Genomic DNA, 18,079 nt, shown 5'->3' with positions numbered 1-18,079 from the left:
TGCAATAGTGACGAAGAAGTAGCATGTTTGCATACAAATAATCAGTACAACGCGAGAAATGGACCATGACACTAAGAAATGCATAATGTAGCCTAGGGGTCAGAGTTCGATCGAGTCGAGTAAAAAATTTTGAATTGACAAGTTCTATTTTATAACTCGAAGTTGACTTTGAAAGTTTTTCAAGTCAAGTCGAAATTTTGAGTTTTTGTTTAAATTTAATTGTAAATATTTATAATATTATAATATTATTTGATTCCAATTTAAATGATTTTCTATAATCATATACAATACATATATTATTTATATTTTTTCCATATGTGATATACATATATTACAGAGTCGGTGGGTTCAACTCAAACTTGAAAATCAATCCACTGTTTACTAAAAATTTTGAGTTACTATTCCAGTTGTATTTTACAACTCGATTTGAACTTGAGATTTTTCCGAGTCGAATAAAAAAAATCGGTTTTCGAGTCGAGTCTTGCTCGCCCCTAATGTAGCCTGCTTCCCAAGTTACTGAAACAAAAAATAAGAATAAAATTTCCGTTTCTACAGAGAGAAAACGCAAAGGAAGACTTATATTTTGAATGCCAATTTAGTAGCTTCATCATACAAATACATCCTTTATGATTATCATGACAATCAGCTGTCCATAAGCAGTTGGCATAAATAGAGTGAAGACTGAAGACACATAATTGAAGAAACCTATGATCAAAGCTACCACACAGAATAGGATAAATATGATTTGTTACAACAAAGGATAGAGATTGATATCTAATCAATTTTACTTACCATGGTTTATCTTTTAACGCTACCAAGGATCTAAGCACACCAGGACTAATCTTGTCAGCGAGGACACCTTTTTCTGATAACAAAAAGGATTTCTCCTTCACAAAGCTTTGAAGTTTCTGAGTTTCAAGATCCAGTTTTGTTTTATCCGAATAACAGCAAGGACAAGAATTAAACTTCAAAGTTCAAGCACATGAATCATGAACAAAACTAGGGAAAAAATCTAGTGACTATTAATTACAATTATGAAATCATGCTCTATGCCCCCAATTACCACAACAATGTTTCTCTGTTAGTGAAAACAATAACAGCAACAACAATTGATTGAGGTGATTGCAAGCAACAAAATCCAATCTGTTCTCCAGCTACTCAACAAAGCTCTATCCAGAAATTCTTAGTGAAGAAAAACTCCATTTAAATTTTCTAAATAAAGTAAACACCGGAGTCTTCAAAATAAATTAACTTGCAAATCAAACCTGTCTCCAAAATAGTGTGAGCAGCATGAAATGGTATCTTGGCAAAAACATCAGTTCCTGGGAACATCATCCATGTCCACTCATTTGAGTCATGGTTGCCACAAGTAGCACAAAACTCCTTTACCAAAGGTCTTGATCCAGGGTTTCCAATATCCTTCATCATTGACTCAAAAGGGGACGGGACACTAGTTTTTGTTGTCCGAGCCATCTTCCTCAGTGCAGTAAGCGCTTCCCTGTTCCCATTCCTCACTTTATCATTTTCAACCAGCTGCATTTACAAATTAATATGACTTAAACACATTCAATTATTTGAAATTGGAAAGAAAAAAATTGTAACATCTAAAGGGTAGTTTATTTTAACTTTTTAATAAAGGAATGGAAGAAGCTTTAATTTGTTGACTTGGATGAATAATTTTATTGGCCCACTCAACCTGCCAACCTGGTGAAGTTGTCGTCTAGGAACTGAGAGTCTGAATATAAACCAAGGCTTACCTGATGTCAAGTGTTCAGCTTCAGTTTCAAGCTCAATCAAGCTTTGCTGCAATAGCTTCATATTCTCATCCATTTCCAAATCCTTTAAAATGAACCCTTTACCTGAAATTGAACAACGTTCATGCAAAAGTGAATTATCTTGTTCAATTCGATTCAACGAAAAGCAATGATTCCCCCCCCCCCCAACACTTCTCAATGAAGGAAAACTGCAAGAAACAATTAAGGAAAATTCTAGAATTTCAATATTTAAAACAACAAAGCTAGTACTTTTAATCAAGCCTTAAGAATAAGATGGGAAATGAGAGGAACACAAGGAAATTGCTAAGATTGAATACTCTCCGAGTTGCTAATTATAATAAACAGGTACATTATTTTGTAAAAACTAAAACAGTGATAATCATGAATAGAATGAAAGCACGAAAAATCAAAATAACTTACTCTAATCCAGTAAAAGGGTTTATACGAGGAAGGATACCGGCGATATCACAAAGTCTTCCGCAATTTCTCCAGGTAATATAAGAGTTGTTTTACAAGAAATAGATTCCCAGATGATTATCCGATTATGTGAATTTGTTTTTTACCATTCAGGGGAAGAGAGAAAAAGAACAAAAATGTTCAGAAAAAAAAAACCGAGATGGAATAAAGCATTAGCAATCAATTACAGGAAAAACCCTATCACCCATAAACGGAAATAGGATAAACTTAAAAATGGTCACTAAACTATCTTGAAATAATATTTTTAGTCACTAAACATTCACAAATTATAAAATAGATACTATTTTTTTATTTGTTATAAAATAGACAGCAATAAGACATATAAAATTAATAGAAATATCTCATTTTGGCTTTCAATTATAACTAAAATTTTATTTTAATATAATAATTTAAAAGTATTTTAAGAAACATTTTTAAAAAATATATGAAAATTTATAATTTATTTTAAATTATAAAAGCAATTTTTAAAAATATACTTTTATTTTTAAAATGGAAGAATATATTTAAATGCCAATAGAATCGAGAATTACATAATCGTTAATACATTCAAGTTCAAAGAAATCACGTTGGATTAATCTTAAAGCCCAACGGATGAGTGTGTGTGCTACTCGGTTGGCCTTGCGGTGCACATAGTGAATTTTGAGACTCGAAGAACAACAAGAAGAGTGAGTGCTTCATTAAGCATCAATTCGACTAGACTATTGACATGTCCCTGTTTGGTTTAATCAAGCGGTTTATAGTGACACTGATATCCTTTTCAATTATCGCAAAATAGGGATGTAAACAAACCAAATCAAACTCGTAACGCAAACTCAACTCAAACTCGAAACCATTTATAATAAACTCGACTCAAACCCAAAATATAATATTAAAATTCAATTTAAATTCGAAAAAGTTCGAACTCAAAAAAATATTAAACTCGATATTGAACTCGATATTGAGCTCAATTCAAGCTTGATATTGAGCTTGATTCAAGCCACTAGCCTAGGCCATGAGCCTTAATGATGGCCCATAAACTCCGTCCGTAAGTTTGATTTCACGCTAGTTGCCTCTTATTTATTAAGTTCAGCTTCCACTCCATCCTCTTTCTCACTCGATGTGGGATTCTGCTTCACCACATTCTCCACCCTGAACACTGATTGGTTCTTTTCCTTTCATATGATTCTTAATTTGTTGTATTTCTGATTTTATTTCAGGTTCTGGAATTGGCCGGAAACGCTGCACGTGATAACAAGAAGAACAGGATCATCCCCAGGCATGTGCTGCTCGCTATGAGGAATGATGAAGAATTGGGGAAGCTTCTCGCCGGCGTCACCATTGCTCACGGTGGATTCTTACCAAACATCAACCCAATTTTGCTGCCAAAGAAGACTGAAAAGGCCGTCAAAGAACCCAAGTCTCCATCGAAGACAACCAAGTCTCCAAAGAAAGCTTAGTCTGAATTAATAAACTTCAGTTACACCCCTTTTTGACACGGCAAATCGTGGCGTCCCTAAGGTTTCAAGATGGATGCCGCTCACGCCATTACTGGAGGCATGGGTGCACATTTTATCCTAAATGATGAACTGCATGGAGCTGTACGATCAAATGCATGCCATATAACTATTGAGTTATTTTTTTTAGTTCATTTTCAGAGGGAATCTGCACTCAAGAAGAAACATGAAGAGCTTCGCAAAAGTGTTCATGGAAGTCCCAATAATTCTTCTGTTGGTCATAGTGAAGTTTCAGGTTCGATCTTGCTTACTCGACGTTTGTACCGCATAGCCAATTGTATAAAGGATTGACCTTGATGTATTGGGTGCTGCCTCTTCTCAAGGTTCACAAGAAAGTCTACTCCGAAGTGGATTACTAATCAATGAAGCCAGACAAGTGTATGTCCCCTTAATTATCCCCAAGGATGCTAAATTTGATACCGATAACAGAAACAAAAGTTCGATTCTGAACCCAGGACTATCAGGGAAAGCACATAGCAATGTAAAGAACATGATAAGTGCATTTGAGGGTAGTCTAAATCAGGTACATTGAGCATGATAAGTACATTGAAGTATTGTACATGATAAGCGCATGATTAAGATCACTGCAACATGATCTGCTGCAGGATGCCAGGCCTTCTATTAAACCACCGCCAAAAGTATATCCGACTAGAAAGATCAGAGCCGATTCTTCTCTAGCAAATTCATCATCTAAAGGAACTGAGCATTTGAAGGAGTCAACTGCTGCATGTATTCAAACAGAAAGAAAATTTTCAGATTTGAAGGACAGATTTAAAGTTAAAGGAAGTGGAGAAGAAAATTTCAAGAGAGCATCAACGACGGATAATGGACTTGTTATATTTGTAATCTTCTGATTTCGTCACTAATCAAGGTTTACGTTTTTATGATTCGGGTTGTTAATTTATTTTTATTTTATGTTTTAATCACCGTTTGTTTTTATAATAGACCTATTAATTGATTTGACCAAGTGTGATTTATTAGTTTATTTACATATAAACCCTTGTTAATTTCATTAATTTCATTTTGCATAATTTATATGTTCATGTGCATAACTTAACCCCTATCACATAATTGGATTAAGTGTTTAGGGTTTAGGGTTTATGGTTTATGACTTAGGGATTAGGGTTTAGGGTTTAGGGTTTAGGATTTATGACTTAAGGTTTAGGGTTTAAGGTTTATAGTTTAGAGTTTAGAATTTAGGGTGTAATCTAACATGTGCTTAATTAAATGAGCTTTTATTTTTCTTTTAGTACCTTATCACATAATCGGATTAAGGGTTTAGAGTTTAGGGTTTAGGACTTAGGGTTTATGATTTGGGATTTGGGGTTTAGGGTTTAGATTTAGGGTGTAATCTAACATGTGCCTAATTAAATGAACTTTTATTTTTCTTTTAGTAATATACAATGTAACAATTGGACTTGGGTTGCTTAATTAAAAAAATTTAAAATTTGAGAGTAGTTGTATTATAGATTTTTTAATATATTTTAAAGATTTTATAATTATCAATAATGTATTTTTAATAAATTTTTTATAATGTAATTTTAAAAAATCTAAAATTATAATATAACATATTTTCGAGCTCACAAGCTTTTCGTGTCGAATATCGAGTAGCTCGTTTCGGCTCGTTAAGAAATCGAGTTGAGCTTGAGCTCGAGTCGAGTCCATTCGATCCGAGTATTTATCGAGCCTTGATCGAGTCGATCTCGAGTAGCTCGCGATCCGTCTCGTCTCATTTACAGTCCTATCGCAGAGTCTCAACCATTATCGAGAGTCAAGCGAATGTCCTTCGTAAAATCGACAACCTCCATTGATTATGCGATAATTGGTCTAAAGTTATAGATTCATAATCTTATTTATTATTTTAATTTGGAAGAAATTTTTTTATATCGGTGAATTAAAACATGTCTGAAAATATGAATTTGAGATTTTTAAGAGAATATATTTTTAGGGGAGTTTTGTATATATTCACTCAAAAGAAATTCAAATATTTTTTTTTATAAAAATTCGAATTTGAATAATTATGATTTTAAAGTATATATACTGTCTAAGTTGTAATCGCTCTAAATTATTCAATAAATAAAATTATAAACTATTTGAGTCGACAATTAGTTATAAATTGAATAAACCTGATTCGTTGTCGTTTTTTTTACAGCATGAAAATGATGAACCAACAAAAGGATCTAAGATATAAAGATTTGGAACAGAGCTTGGCTTTTGCTTGGGCATAAAATCGCCTTAATCCAAGAAGAAACCCAAATCAATGGGCCTTAAAAGCTACTACACTGTTACACGAAATCCAAAGTCGAAAACCCAGTTCGGCACAGACTATATTTGTGCAGGGGAATGGTAGCTTGCACGACATTTTGGCTCCTCGTTTCTACGGTTACTGAACTTTTGAGCTAAGTCTTTGAGTGAAAATCCGAAATGCAGAGTTTGAAGCGTTTTGTTACACGTCATCGTCGTGTCAGTCTATTTCGGTGCAAGAGAACCCCATCCTTGATTTCAATCGATTCCTCTGCTGATGATCTTCAAAATCAAGTCAGTTCACTTCTCTCTTGAAACCTTGGATTCGATCAATTTTAAGTATCGATGATATATATGAACTTATGTATGTGCACATACTGTAGTAGGTGCTGGTTGAAGGTAGAGCTAGTTCTCGAATAGCGATTCTCAACAGACCTTCATCTCTCAATGCTCTCAATACAAACATAGTAAACCCCCTCAGTGCATTTCAATTGCGTTTCGGAACTTCTGTTACGTTATCTAGGGTTTACTTATATATTGTTTCTATTAGATTAACCATTTGCGGGAATTATTTTCAATTGCAGGGTGCTAGGTTGCACGAACTGTACGCATCTTGGGAAGATGATCCAAATATTGGATTTGTGGTTATGAAGGTGATTTCATTTTTTTAAAATAATTAATTGTTATAATAACAGTATAATAAAATGTTAAGTGACAACTGGAAACCTGATTTTTTGGATTACTAAAGGGCAGTGGAAGGGCATTTTGTGCGACGATTTTCCCGATATATCACCGGTGATCGATAATGTTATTGATCTAACACTGGTCAGACTATATTTTTCGATTTAACACCCTTAACAGTAAAATGCGCCCCTGCATCGCGCTATACGATGATTTGGCGCCACGTGGGGTATAGCGCGCCTCCTGAACCGCGCTATACGGTGAGCTGATGCCACATGGGTATAGCGCGGCCCCTGCAGCGCGCTATACGCCACGTAGGGGTATAGCGCGGATCAGGAACCGCGCTATACCTTTACTCCCGACATAATTTTATATAGCGCGGGGCAGGTAACGCAATATACCTTTACTCTGACATAATTTTATATAGCATGGATCATGTACCGCGTTTTGTATAACTTTCCTCGCTATAAATACCATTCTCCGCCGGTTAATTTCTCACATCTCTTCTCTCAACTTATAAATTAATACAACAATTCCGTCAACGAGTCAATAATTCTGGCAATCTTCTCATATTTTATTTAGAAGTTCGTGCGATTTTTCGTTATAAGGTAATTTTGTTATAATTTTTATTATATTTATTGTTTATTATGATTATTTGAAAAAATATTATACTAATTATTTTCAATTAATTTTTGTGTTTGTAAAATTGGAAAGCGGGAGCATACGTCGAAATATTTTTGCGGTGCATGTAATAATATTAAATTATATTATTTAATTTATTTACGTTGATGTGTAAAATTTTTATTGTGTTATATGTTCGTTCATATATAATTTATTAAATCAGGTTTGTTTCATTTATTTTTTTTGCAGATTTAATAGTGCCGCACTTTTAAACTCAAATAATGGCGCGACTTTCAGTTATTGTTTATTATGATGGTGAAATTCGAGAAGATGAAACCGGCGTTGTTTTCGTATCAAATGAGCGTGTTAAAATATCATTCAAGAGAAACATAACTCCTGAGGAGCTGATAACGAAGATTTCGAGGAAGATTCATGTTGGAAGTAATAGAAGAGTGTCGTCGTTGCAATATAGATTTCCAACATCATTGTTGCCATTAACTTATGCAACGTTTGAACTTTCGAACAATGATGATGTTTTCGTATGCACATTTTGTTCAAGTGCGTGCTGTTCGGGGTCAATCATTAAGCTCCCACTATGGGCTGACTGAACAAGTTGATCAAGTTGACAGCCCGACAACAGTAATGTGTAATGATTTTAATGCCATAATGGAGAGACATTCATCCGCAACTCCTTACGATATATACCGAGGTAGGTTCACGAACAATCCGTATGGCAACTTCGCGTCCAATTCAAGGGGAAGGCATTCATCTGCAAATCCATTTGACCTTAATATTGAGATGCCATCGACGCAACCATCTGTGCAGTTTCCATTTGACGTGATGGCTTCAAGCTCTAGGGGAGGCATTCGACTGCGAGCTTTTTCGTTCTCAATGTCAATATGCCTTCCAGTTCAAGGGGAAGGCATGCAAGTAGTAGGTTCGTCGACCTAAATGTGGAGAGCATGGAGGAACCATCATCTCCACCAGAAGAACCGCTTCGTGAGCCTAGTGCGGATGGTGCTGAGACTGAACTATTCATTGACCCATAATCACCGTAATTCAACTCCGATGATGATGAAGTTCCAGGAAATGTGGCACAAACTGACCCTCCTGCATACATGTATGAAGCTGATTATGGTACAATGTACGGGCCAGAATTTGCGTATATGCCTCATCTCGGTGACTATGGGTATTACTCATCAATAAATAATGGTGAGTTATCTTTAGGCATGGAGTTTTCAAGCAAAGAAGAAGCGATGATGGCTATCAAAAATTACAATATCTGTAATTCTGTTCAGTCCAGAGTAGACCGCTCCACGACCGAAAAATATGTATGCTACTGTACCCAGCGCAAAAACAGATGCAATTGGATGGTTCGCGTATCGAAGAGGAAGAGGAAAAACAACAGTTGGGAACTAACATTATACAACGGTCCTCACACATGTTGTGCTAGAGGGGTCAACCAAGATCATCCCAACTTAGACTCTAAAGTGATATGCCAAGCCATCATGCCCATGGTCAAAGCAAGCTCTCATATAGCTGTTGCAGTGTTGATTTCAGCTATACAATCGCAGTATGGGTACACTATCTCCTATAAAAAAGTTTGGTTGGCAAAACAAAATGCCATTGTCAAACTTCATGGCGGATAGGATGCATCTTACAATGAACTTCCAGGTTGGTTTAGGCTGGTGCGAACGTTGAATCTTGGGATAATTGTGGACTTCGAAACCTCCTATGCATACCATAATGATCGAGTTCTTCGCGATCGATGCCAATTCTACCGGGTTTTTTGGAGTTACCCACAGTGCGTTAATGCTGTCAAATACTGCAAGCCTGTGGTCCAGATCGATGGGACTTTCTTGTATGGAAAATACAAGCAAGTTTTATTATTGGCAGTTGTCCAAGATGTCAATCACAACATTCTTCCAGTTGCTTTTGCTCTTGTCGAAGGAGAAGATACAGCTTTTTGGGCTTTTTTCCTCCGAAATTTACGGGCACATGTTATCACGAGGGAAAACATATGTGTCATTTCAAATCGTGGAGCTGGGATCAAAGCCGCAAACTACCATGGAAGGTACAAGAAGAATGATGAGCGTCAATTAATTGTGCGCATGGGTAAGTGAAACTTAGCAAGTTTGTGTTTTCTTTCGATCGTTTTAATTTTTGCAAAGACAGCAAGTTAGTAAGTTATACATTTTTTGATCAGGTTACGAACTACTTCCTCGAACGTTTGAATCAATGTTTCAAGAGTTGCGGGCGAATAACGAGGAATGATATGATTACATCAGCCTCATCGATAAAGAAATGTGGACGAACGCATATGATGGTGGATATCGATATGGACACATGACGACCAACTTGGCAGAGGCAATCAATTCAACCTTAAAGGGTGCACGTCACTTACCAGTAGCGGCTTTGGTAAAGACTACATATTTTCGTTTGGGGCGCTTTTTGCGAAGCTCGGGAGACAAGCTCAAACCTGGATGCAAGGCGGTCATGTCTATCACCCTAAATTAGTTGCAGATCTACAGAAAAAAATTGCTGCATCAAATGGAATGTTTGTAACAAGCTTCTCTAGAAGGCATGAAATGTTTCGTGTCACAGAGTTGCCGCGACCTCTTCAAGGGATTGAAGCTGTGTCGTTAAGAGTAAATCTAAGAGACAGAACGTGCGACTGCGGGTTTTTTCAAGCTCTGAAGTATCCATGCTCTCATGTGATAGAAGCTTGCTCGCATACACGTCAAGACTATAACCATTTTGTGGATCCCGTAGACCTAATATCTGAAGTTTTTAAGGTATACGAATTTGAGTTTCCCCCCATAGGTAATGATAAAGACAGAAGATGTGGGCATTGTAGAAACACAGGACACATTAGAAAAACATGTCCACTTCTGTTGTCGTCAAGTAACAATTGATGAGGAAATGAAGTATTTTATTATCAAATAATAATTCTTCTACTTTAATTTGCATTTAATTCAAGTTAATGTCATTTGATAATCACCGATGAAGATTAAAAAAACAAACACAATTATTAAATTTTAACAAACTAATAACAATAAGTATTAAATGGTAAATGATAACCAAATTACAATAACTGATATTAAATGGTAATAAAAAAACGAACTGAAATACATTTAAAAAGTCAAACAAATTTAACAAAATTAAGTAAGTATTAAATGAGAAATAATAAAAAAATTACAATTTAACAAAATAAAGTAAATACAAATATAATAAAAAACAAAATCTATCGATGCCTGCGACGCGAATATGTTTCGCAGGACGGTGGCTGTCGGTCTCGAGGAGGATTTCTTCGTATCACTGGTTCTAACTCCTCACTGTCATCATCATCACCGTCATCGTCGTCGTCGTCGTCGTCGTCGTCTTGCGCAGGTACATGAGGAACTGATGATGATGAAGCACCTCCGTAGAATAAGGACCCTGGAGGTGTATGACTGATCATCCCACCGGCCTGCGAAAACTGGGAAAACTCATAAAACCCAAACATCGCTGAGTGTGAAAACTATACAGGAGGCGGTGTCTGTGCTGCGGCCATGGGTGATGAGGCTGAACCCGCCAAATATCTAGCATATGAACCCGAAGTCAGGTCTACAAACATAGACCCATAATAGCCTCTAGGAGGGGTCATCTGTGACGGTGGCGGTGGCGGGGTCATAAAATCGGGTAAAGGCGGTGGCAGCATCTGGTAATGGAAAGGCGATAGCGGCATCATATATGGCTGCGGTGGCTGCTGGGAAGGTCTTGCTTGTGCAGCTGAGGATGAACCGGAAGCACCTGCTCTCCGTCCACGAGTCGGGGGACGATGGTGCTGTGTCGGTGAACGTCTCTGTCGACGTTGTGGAAATGTCTGCCCTCGTGCATCCTCGGGAAGTAGAAACAGTTTCCCGTTACTGTTGAACCACTCATAATAATCCTCAGCATACATCAGATAGTCAGTAAAAATGGGCTCTCTACGTGGAAGACGCCGATGTTGATCCTCCCACAGCACAACCCACCCATGATGCCTCACCAGCCAATTTGTATATATATTGCCGCGTCTATCTAAGCTATGCAACTCGTCCATATTGCGAGGTGCTACCGGAATTGGTTGAAAACAACCAAACTGCAGGAGCACGCGATCAGTGGAGTGCCACTCGACGGTCGCATAACAGATCAGAGGGACCATCGCCATCCAAACATCTAATGGACCCCTCAACTCATGTGGGATCACCGCCCTCACATCATCAGTAGAATATGGCACCCATTCAAACTAAAACAAATAATATATACTTTTTATCAAAATAATAATCCAATTATATAACTATAATATAAAATCGATTTTTAAACATTAAAATTCATACCTGTGTGCCAGCCTTCTGATCGATTAGCACCCTTATCTTTTCTAAATCATCAGGTAGCTCCTGATGATTTTTCCTATCAGTAGACCACCTATTCAAGGAAAAAAATTTGTTATACGCTGTATAAAATTATTAATATACAAAATCAGTTTTATAATTACCTCAGAAGTAGTGGAAATACGAATGTGTTCTTCACAACGGGACATAAAAAGGGCAATCGATACCATGCCCAAGACTGCAGCAGGAGGAGACATCCGCCGATAGCATTACGCCTGTAGTCAGTGGCTCCACACATCTCCCTGTACAGCAAAGTCAAAACTACCGAGCCCCAACTGAATGATCCGGCGAGACGAAAGTCGCTAAGATGTCGCAACCACATGCAGTGAACTAGGTTGCGCGATTTGTCCGGCATCAGCAACCCTCCTATCAGCTACAATATGCATTCCCGTGCATACATCTTAACCTCATCCTCAGAGGCGTCTGCGCTCAACTCCCGAAAATTGGCATCTAACCAATTTAACGGTATCCTACCTCCGATAAAATTTTTCAGGACACGTCCTAGACTATTCCGACACAAAGCAGTCCAAGAACCGGAAGCTATCCCCGATATCACATCTCCATCCACCGGAAGCCCCAGGTGCATAGAAACATCCTCAAGCGTGATCGTGCACTCTCCGCACGGAAGATGAAATGTGTGGGTCTCCGGCCTCCACCGCTCTACTAAAGCAGAAATCAGGTATGGCTCTATCTTACAGTGACCCTGATATCTACCTATGTAACTGAATCCAGCCTCTACTAAATACGGCAAGACACGGCTGGGTATCACTAACTTAAGATTCCTAATAAAAGAATCTAATACACGGTCCTTCTCCTAAAAATAAATAATTACAAAAATTAATTCTTAATCTAATAATCATGCATTAAATGAATCAACTAAATATTACTAATAATTTAAATTAAATTAAAACGTTAAAATGTTACCGTATCAGCAAAGTGTAGAGATATATGATTTCCATCCGAGCGAAGTAAACTGCCTTCCATTATATATCTGCAAAAGAATTATATTAGTAAAATATTAAATAAAGTAAAAACATAATAGTAAAAACATTATAAAATATACCTTAAAAAGAGAGTATTTGAGAGAAATTTAGAGAATTTGAGAAAATTTGGTGTGATAAAAGTGATTAAGAATGGGGTATTTATAGGGAGGTTGGGGACGTGAATTAGGGGTATAGCGCGCCCCCTGCACCGCGCTATACCCCACGTGTCAGATATACAGGTATAGCGCGTTGCAGGGGCCGCGCTATACCCACGTGGCGCCAGCTCACCGTATAGCGCGGTTCAGGGGGCGTGCTATACCCCACGTGGCGCCAAATCATCGTATAGCGCGGTGCAGGGGGCGCGCTTTACTACTAAGGGTGTTAGATCAGGAAATATAGTCTGACCGGTGTTAGATCGGTAATATTATTTGGTCACTGGTGATATATCGGGAAAATCGCCATTTTGTGCATGTGGAGATATCGTTGCTCTTTATCATTTGATAAATGAAGGTAAAACCTAGATGAATGAAATGAATGCTAAATAGATTTTAATATGTGAAGCATTTTTCTTTAAACATTATTTATGGGATGGTTGATTATTCATGGTTATTAACCTTTTAAACTGTCTTAGTGCAGGGAAGATAGAAGAGTGTAAGGAATTTTTTAGCACGGTGTATAGCTTTATATACCATGTCGGTACATATTTGAAGCCACATGTAAGTGTTTAGTTTCTGTTCTTTGAATATTAAGAATTACTTGTTGTTGGTGATTTATTCTTTTCGAAGTTCTGTTGAAACAATATTTTCTTGTGGTTGTTCTGGTAAATTGATGATAGGAGATATGCATATTGGTTTCTCTTTTTTTGGTGGTGACACAAAGTAATGATTTGTTTCTAGTTGGCTATTTTAAATGGAATTACCATGGGTGGTGGAGCTGGAATTCAATACCTGGGACATTTCGGCTTGCAACCGGTAGAACTGTATGTTGCAGTGATTTACTTTCCGCAATTCTTTCGATGGCACTTAATTCAGTGCTGATATATATTTGTTACATTGTAATCATCATGTTTAAGGGACTACTTTTGAACTTAAATAGTAGTTTTGTATTTTGTTCACTTTCTCTGTTCATAATAATAAACTTGCTAGTTGGAAACTCAAGTAACTTAGCCACAAGATTTTACAGGTTTTTGCTACCCCTGAAACTCAGATTGGCTTCCATCCTGATGCAGGAGCATCCTTTCACCTCTCTCGACTACCTGGTCACTTAGGTAGGCCTTTACAGTATGTTTTCTTTATGTGCGTTCCACTTTGCTTTTCATTGAATGGTTCCTTGGATCTGTAATGTATATGTTTAATCATGGATTTATTGTGTTACTCAATAAAACTTAATGATCTTCCTTCCAATTTGTTATTTTTTCAAAGTTTAAAGTTGTTAGAATATTCCTCTGGCATGTATATCAAGCATGATTTTATTTATATATGCACTAATATCTTAGACAAACATGTGTACAGGAGAGTACTTGGGTCTGACAGGAGAAAAACTCGGTGGAGTTGAAATGATTTCTTGTGGGGTTGCAACACACTTCTCACACACCGAGGTTAGTACTGATGAATAGCTTGGGTGTTTCTTTTTCCTTATAATTTATTGATCTTTCCTGGTTATGTAAGATTGGTGTATTTTGTTCCTATAACAGAAGCTTCCACTGATCGAAGAAGAGCTTGGAAATTTGGTCACTGATGATCCTTCGGTCATTGACTCTACTTTGGAGAAATATAGTGATGTCGTCTATCCTGAAAAGATCAGTGCGCTGCACAGGTTTGTTTTCTCTTATAGGAGACCGTATTTCTGTAACTGGTAGCAATTCAGTGCTCTCGAGTTCTTTTTTTCTTTATCATAATCTATGATCGTTGTTTTGAGTATCTTCCAATTATGTGTATTACATATATTGGATTGAAGTGCTTGATAAATGTTTTGGGCATGACACAGTTGAAGAAATTATCGATGCTATGATAAGCATTTTCTTTTTGTTCAACTTTTTTCAGACTGTTGTACCCATAATAAATATATGTCAGTGAGACCATCAGACATTCCATCGATCACCACCGGCAGCCACCCTACGCCTGAGACTATAGCTTTAGGGGTAAGATGGTAATTTTCTGTCCCTCCCCAACAGAAGGATACTTTTCATCCATTCTCCAGGACTCTCTCCCAACACCAGAGCACCTATTTTGCTCTCAAAACTCCCACCATGGATACCAAGCCCGATTTGGCCACCATTACTCGTGGCTCTCCGCCCAAATCAGAAGGAGTGAACCGTCTTGAGTCAACGGCGCTCACGTTGTCCATCAACACAAACCATAAAGATGTTTTTAATATTTTACTAGTTATATAAATTAGAAAGCTGAAGTTGTTTCATGAAAGCTGTTAGAAAAAGAACAGACGGAAGAAGTCAACAGTTTAATGCAAAATATAAAGGAATAATATATTTCTACATAGCTGCACCTCCTACTATACCGGGGTGTGGCAGTTTTAATGGTAATATCTGCAGGAAAGTGAAGCATCTGCAACAAATGACCCATGGTGCAATTCCACATTAAAGAAACTTAAACAAGCTTCACCATTGAGCTTAAAGGTGTCTTTGAGATCGGTGTGTCTTCTTAACCACCGTCCCCCTTTCTCACCTTTGAGTGGCGTTAAATTATTGCTGATGGTTTCGTTATGGTTTTCCAGATACGAGAAGGCAGATTTCAAACCCTTGACCAATGCTTGATTCGAGAGTATCGGATGTCCTGTCAAGGGATATCTAAGCAAATCTCTAATGACTTCTGTGAGGTACAAAACCTTTTAGATTTTGCACTTCGCAGTTAGTGGATAAAATTTAATTCCAAGGACTTCATCGAATCTGTTATTTTCTTATTTAGGGTGATAGAGCACGAGTTTTGGACAAAGACTTTGCTCCAAAGGTACCATTCTTTTTACATATCGATGGCTTAATGATTTTTTGTATATTGTTACCAAACCTGAGCGTTATTTTAAATCTTCGGGAATGTAGTGGGAACCTCCAAGCTTGGAGAAAGTGTCCGATGATATGGTGGATCAGTACTTTGCACCCCTCGGTGAATCTGAGCCAAATCTGGAGCTCCCCTCAAAACAGAGAGAAGCGTTTAACTAGTTTCAATGGTTGGTTAGGCCAAAAGGTTAGAAATATACATAAAATCTGAATGCCCTGGAAATGTCGTCTTATTTACATTATTGGAAACAAGCTAGATATAATTCAGTTGGAAATTAGATGGTCCAACAATCATGTTCTCATATTCAAACTTAATTGGAGATCCTGGTGAAAGTGGTTCAACGTACCGATGAGGTCCTTTATTATAGGCATTATATCAATTTAGTTCTTATATAAATAAATCAATTTAATCTTTCCATTATGAAATTTGGTTTAATTTAATCCTCCAATATGCAGTATTATATATAATTGTTCAAATTAGTCTCTCTGCCGCTACTTAATCTATGTATTGATAAAAAAATTCAAGGCTAATTCTTTTACAAAGTTAATGTTTACTGCTTAGAAAATGACGATTATTGTTCAACAAAATCGACATTTTTATAATTTTTAATCGCTTAGCAAATGACTTTTTTTATTTGAAGTTAAAATGCGAATACTTTTTTTTTTACTTGTATAATAATATTTTTTAAACAAATAATGTTAAATTTATAAAAACAAATTGATTGTTGCAACGATAATAAAGACATAAATGTGTTCCAACTAGCTTTTTTTTCCTTAAAAAAATGTAAAAGAAAAAGAGAGGAAAAAATAAATTATTGGGGGGGGGGAACCTATACAGGTGTTATCTCCAACTTTGGTGGTTCACCATTTCCATCAGACGGTGCTGATGGAGGTAATGAGGAGGCCACCTCCTCCTGTTTCTTCTGCTCATCGGAGTTCATCTCTTGAACCGGCGGAGGCTTAGCAAGTGTCATTTGCAAATCAAGGTTATCCGACAGATGGTTCTTCATTTCCCTATGCTCTTGACACAACGCACACCAATGCATGCAGCAATGAACCATGCAAGGATCGCACGGCGAGTTCTGTAAATCAAAACCAACACCACAGCTTAGCCCATGGATGCTATAATAATCACAAGCTCGTATATAAACTCAAGCAATGGGGCGAATATACCTTGAGATGATATTTCTTCTGCAGTGATTGTCGGAACAAACCGTTGTAGATGCCGCACAACCACCAAGCGAAAACCAGGGTCTCGCCGATGAGAAACGATGTTTTAGGGTCGATGCCGTGGAAGAACAAAGTTGTTGCCGCGACCAGCATCCCACCCTCTACGCATAAAGCGTGACAGAGGCATGCGTCGTTCTTTGGGATATCGTCTCTCAAGGTTTCGACGTTTTGCCCGAACAAGAAGCATGGGCAAAAGAGACCCGTCAGGCCTGAAACATCAATCAATTAGGGGCAAAACTAATCGGGTTTCAACTAATTAAGTTTTTTTTTTTGGAAGGTATTCATCTTCCGTTGTATTTGTTTAAATTTTTAGTATCGTGTTCATGTTCGATTCATTTATCATATGTTCAGTTTGTATCCATTTAACATTGATTTAATATCAGACAACCTACACACGTCTATTCATATTCGTTTATTTATTGTATAAACATGAAAATATTGTTCATACTCGTTTATATAACTTAATAAATGAACATTATATGAACGGTTTACGAACATTCAATAGAAAGTTATGTTCATTTTTGCCACTAGAAGCAATATATCAATAGTTACATCACTGTTAAAATGCCATGATAATAGGAGGATGATAGTAGTCTTACAGGTATCATAATCTTCAAAACAGCCACAGATTCCGGTTGTCCAGTCTTCATCAGCAGGTGGCTCATAGCTTTCCGGTAGAGGTTGCCCACATTCAAGGCATCTATGAACTATTAACTTTAAAAGGGTACAAAATCGGATTATATATATAGCAACAGAAATTCACAATGGTAAAGGGGAAACGATCATTAAGAAATGGAAATCGAAATACCAACCTGAGGAACTTGAATAGGTTGGTTGAGTTCTCCAGGGGTGATCTCTTCGAGAGGCTCTTTTTCCTTTGTAAGCCTCACGTAATGTGAGGGCCCGTTGCTGTCATCCATCATCTCTGATTCAAAACATTAAAAAGAACAAAAACACCGAATCATCAGAGGCACTTGCAATGTGTTTTAACAACGCAAGAGAAACACAAGGTTGTGAAGACATAAGGAGCTCCGAATGTGAGGATGTTTTCTTCTTGACCTTGTATACGAATCAGTCCGTTTTGTTTTCACAGTGATTTTCCATTGCCTACTCCTACGGAGAGGGACAACGCTAATTTTTTTTTATGGGAAAC

The 18,079-nt window shown here is 37.2% G+C and overlaps 3 protein-coding genes and 1 pseudogene across 5 annotated transcripts; 2 read left to right on the top strand and 2 right to left on the bottom strand.

Moving 5' to 3' along the window:
- Positions 1 to 1,012: 1,012 nt before the first annotated feature.
- On the bottom strand, positions 1,013 to 2,257 carry LOC120135953. Of its 3 annotated transcripts, none has more exons than XM_039152091.1 (3): positions 2,196 to 2,257; positions 1,750 to 1,859; positions 1,013 to 1,536 (listed from the first exon to the last, which is right to left on the bottom strand). In XM_039152091.1, the coding sequence occupies exons 2-3, from the start codon at positions 1,828 to 1,830 to the stop codon at positions 1,213 to 1,215; spliced, it is 405 nt and encodes a 134-aa protein (XP_039008022.1). In that variant the 5' UTR covers positions 1,831 to 1,859; positions 2,196 to 2,257; the 3' UTR covers positions 1,013 to 1,212. The 3 variants fall into 3 exon arrangements, with proteins under 3 accessions (XP_039008022.1, XP_039008021.1, XP_039008020.1); XM_039152090.1 differs by having other exon boundaries at positions 1,750 to 1,853; positions 2,196 to 2,247; XM_039152089.1 differs by lacking the exon at positions 2,196 to 2,257 and having other exon boundaries at positions 1,750 to 1,889.
- A 1,500-nt stretch (positions 2,258 to 3,757) lies between these two features.
- On the top strand, positions 3,758 to 4,599 carry LOC120135918. The gene is made up of 3 exons (XM_039152068.1): positions 3,758 to 3,980; positions 4,069 to 4,268; positions 4,351 to 4,599. Exons 1-3 carry the CDS (start codon positions 3,758 to 3,760, stop codon positions 4,597 to 4,599), a joined length of 672 nt encoding a protein of 223 aa, XP_039007999.1.
- Positions 4,600 to 6,042: 1,443 nt separating this feature from the next.
- LOC120135952 lies at positions 6,043 to 15,957 on the top strand (annotated as a pseudogene).
- A 569-nt stretch (positions 15,958 to 16,526) lies between these two features.
- Positions 16,527 to 17,911, bottom strand: LOC120135998 (cell number regulator 6-like). Its single transcript, XM_039152121.1, has 4 exons — positions 17,739 to 17,911; positions 17,526 to 17,640; positions 16,870 to 17,135; positions 16,527 to 16,778 (listed from the first exon to the last, which is right to left on the bottom strand). Exons 1-4 carry the CDS (start codon positions 17,847 to 17,849, stop codon positions 16,527 to 16,529), a joined length of 744 nt encoding a protein of 247 aa, XP_039008052.1. The 5' UTR covers positions 17,850 to 17,911.
- Between the last annotated feature and the right edge of the window lie 168 nt (positions 17,912 to 18,079).

This window comes from Hibiscus syriacus, unplaced genomic scaffold (genome assembly GCF_006381635.1).
Source record: "Hibiscus syriacus cultivar Baekdansim isolate YM2019G1 unplaced genomic scaffold, ASM638163v2 tig00110621_pilon, whole genome shotgun sequence".
NCBI lineage: Eukaryota > Viridiplantae > Streptophyta > Magnoliopsida > Malvales > Malvaceae > Hibiscus > Hibiscus syriacus.
The sequence above is the reverse complement of the archived record's forward strand: the minus strand, read 5'-3'. Positions and strand labels throughout refer to the sequence as shown.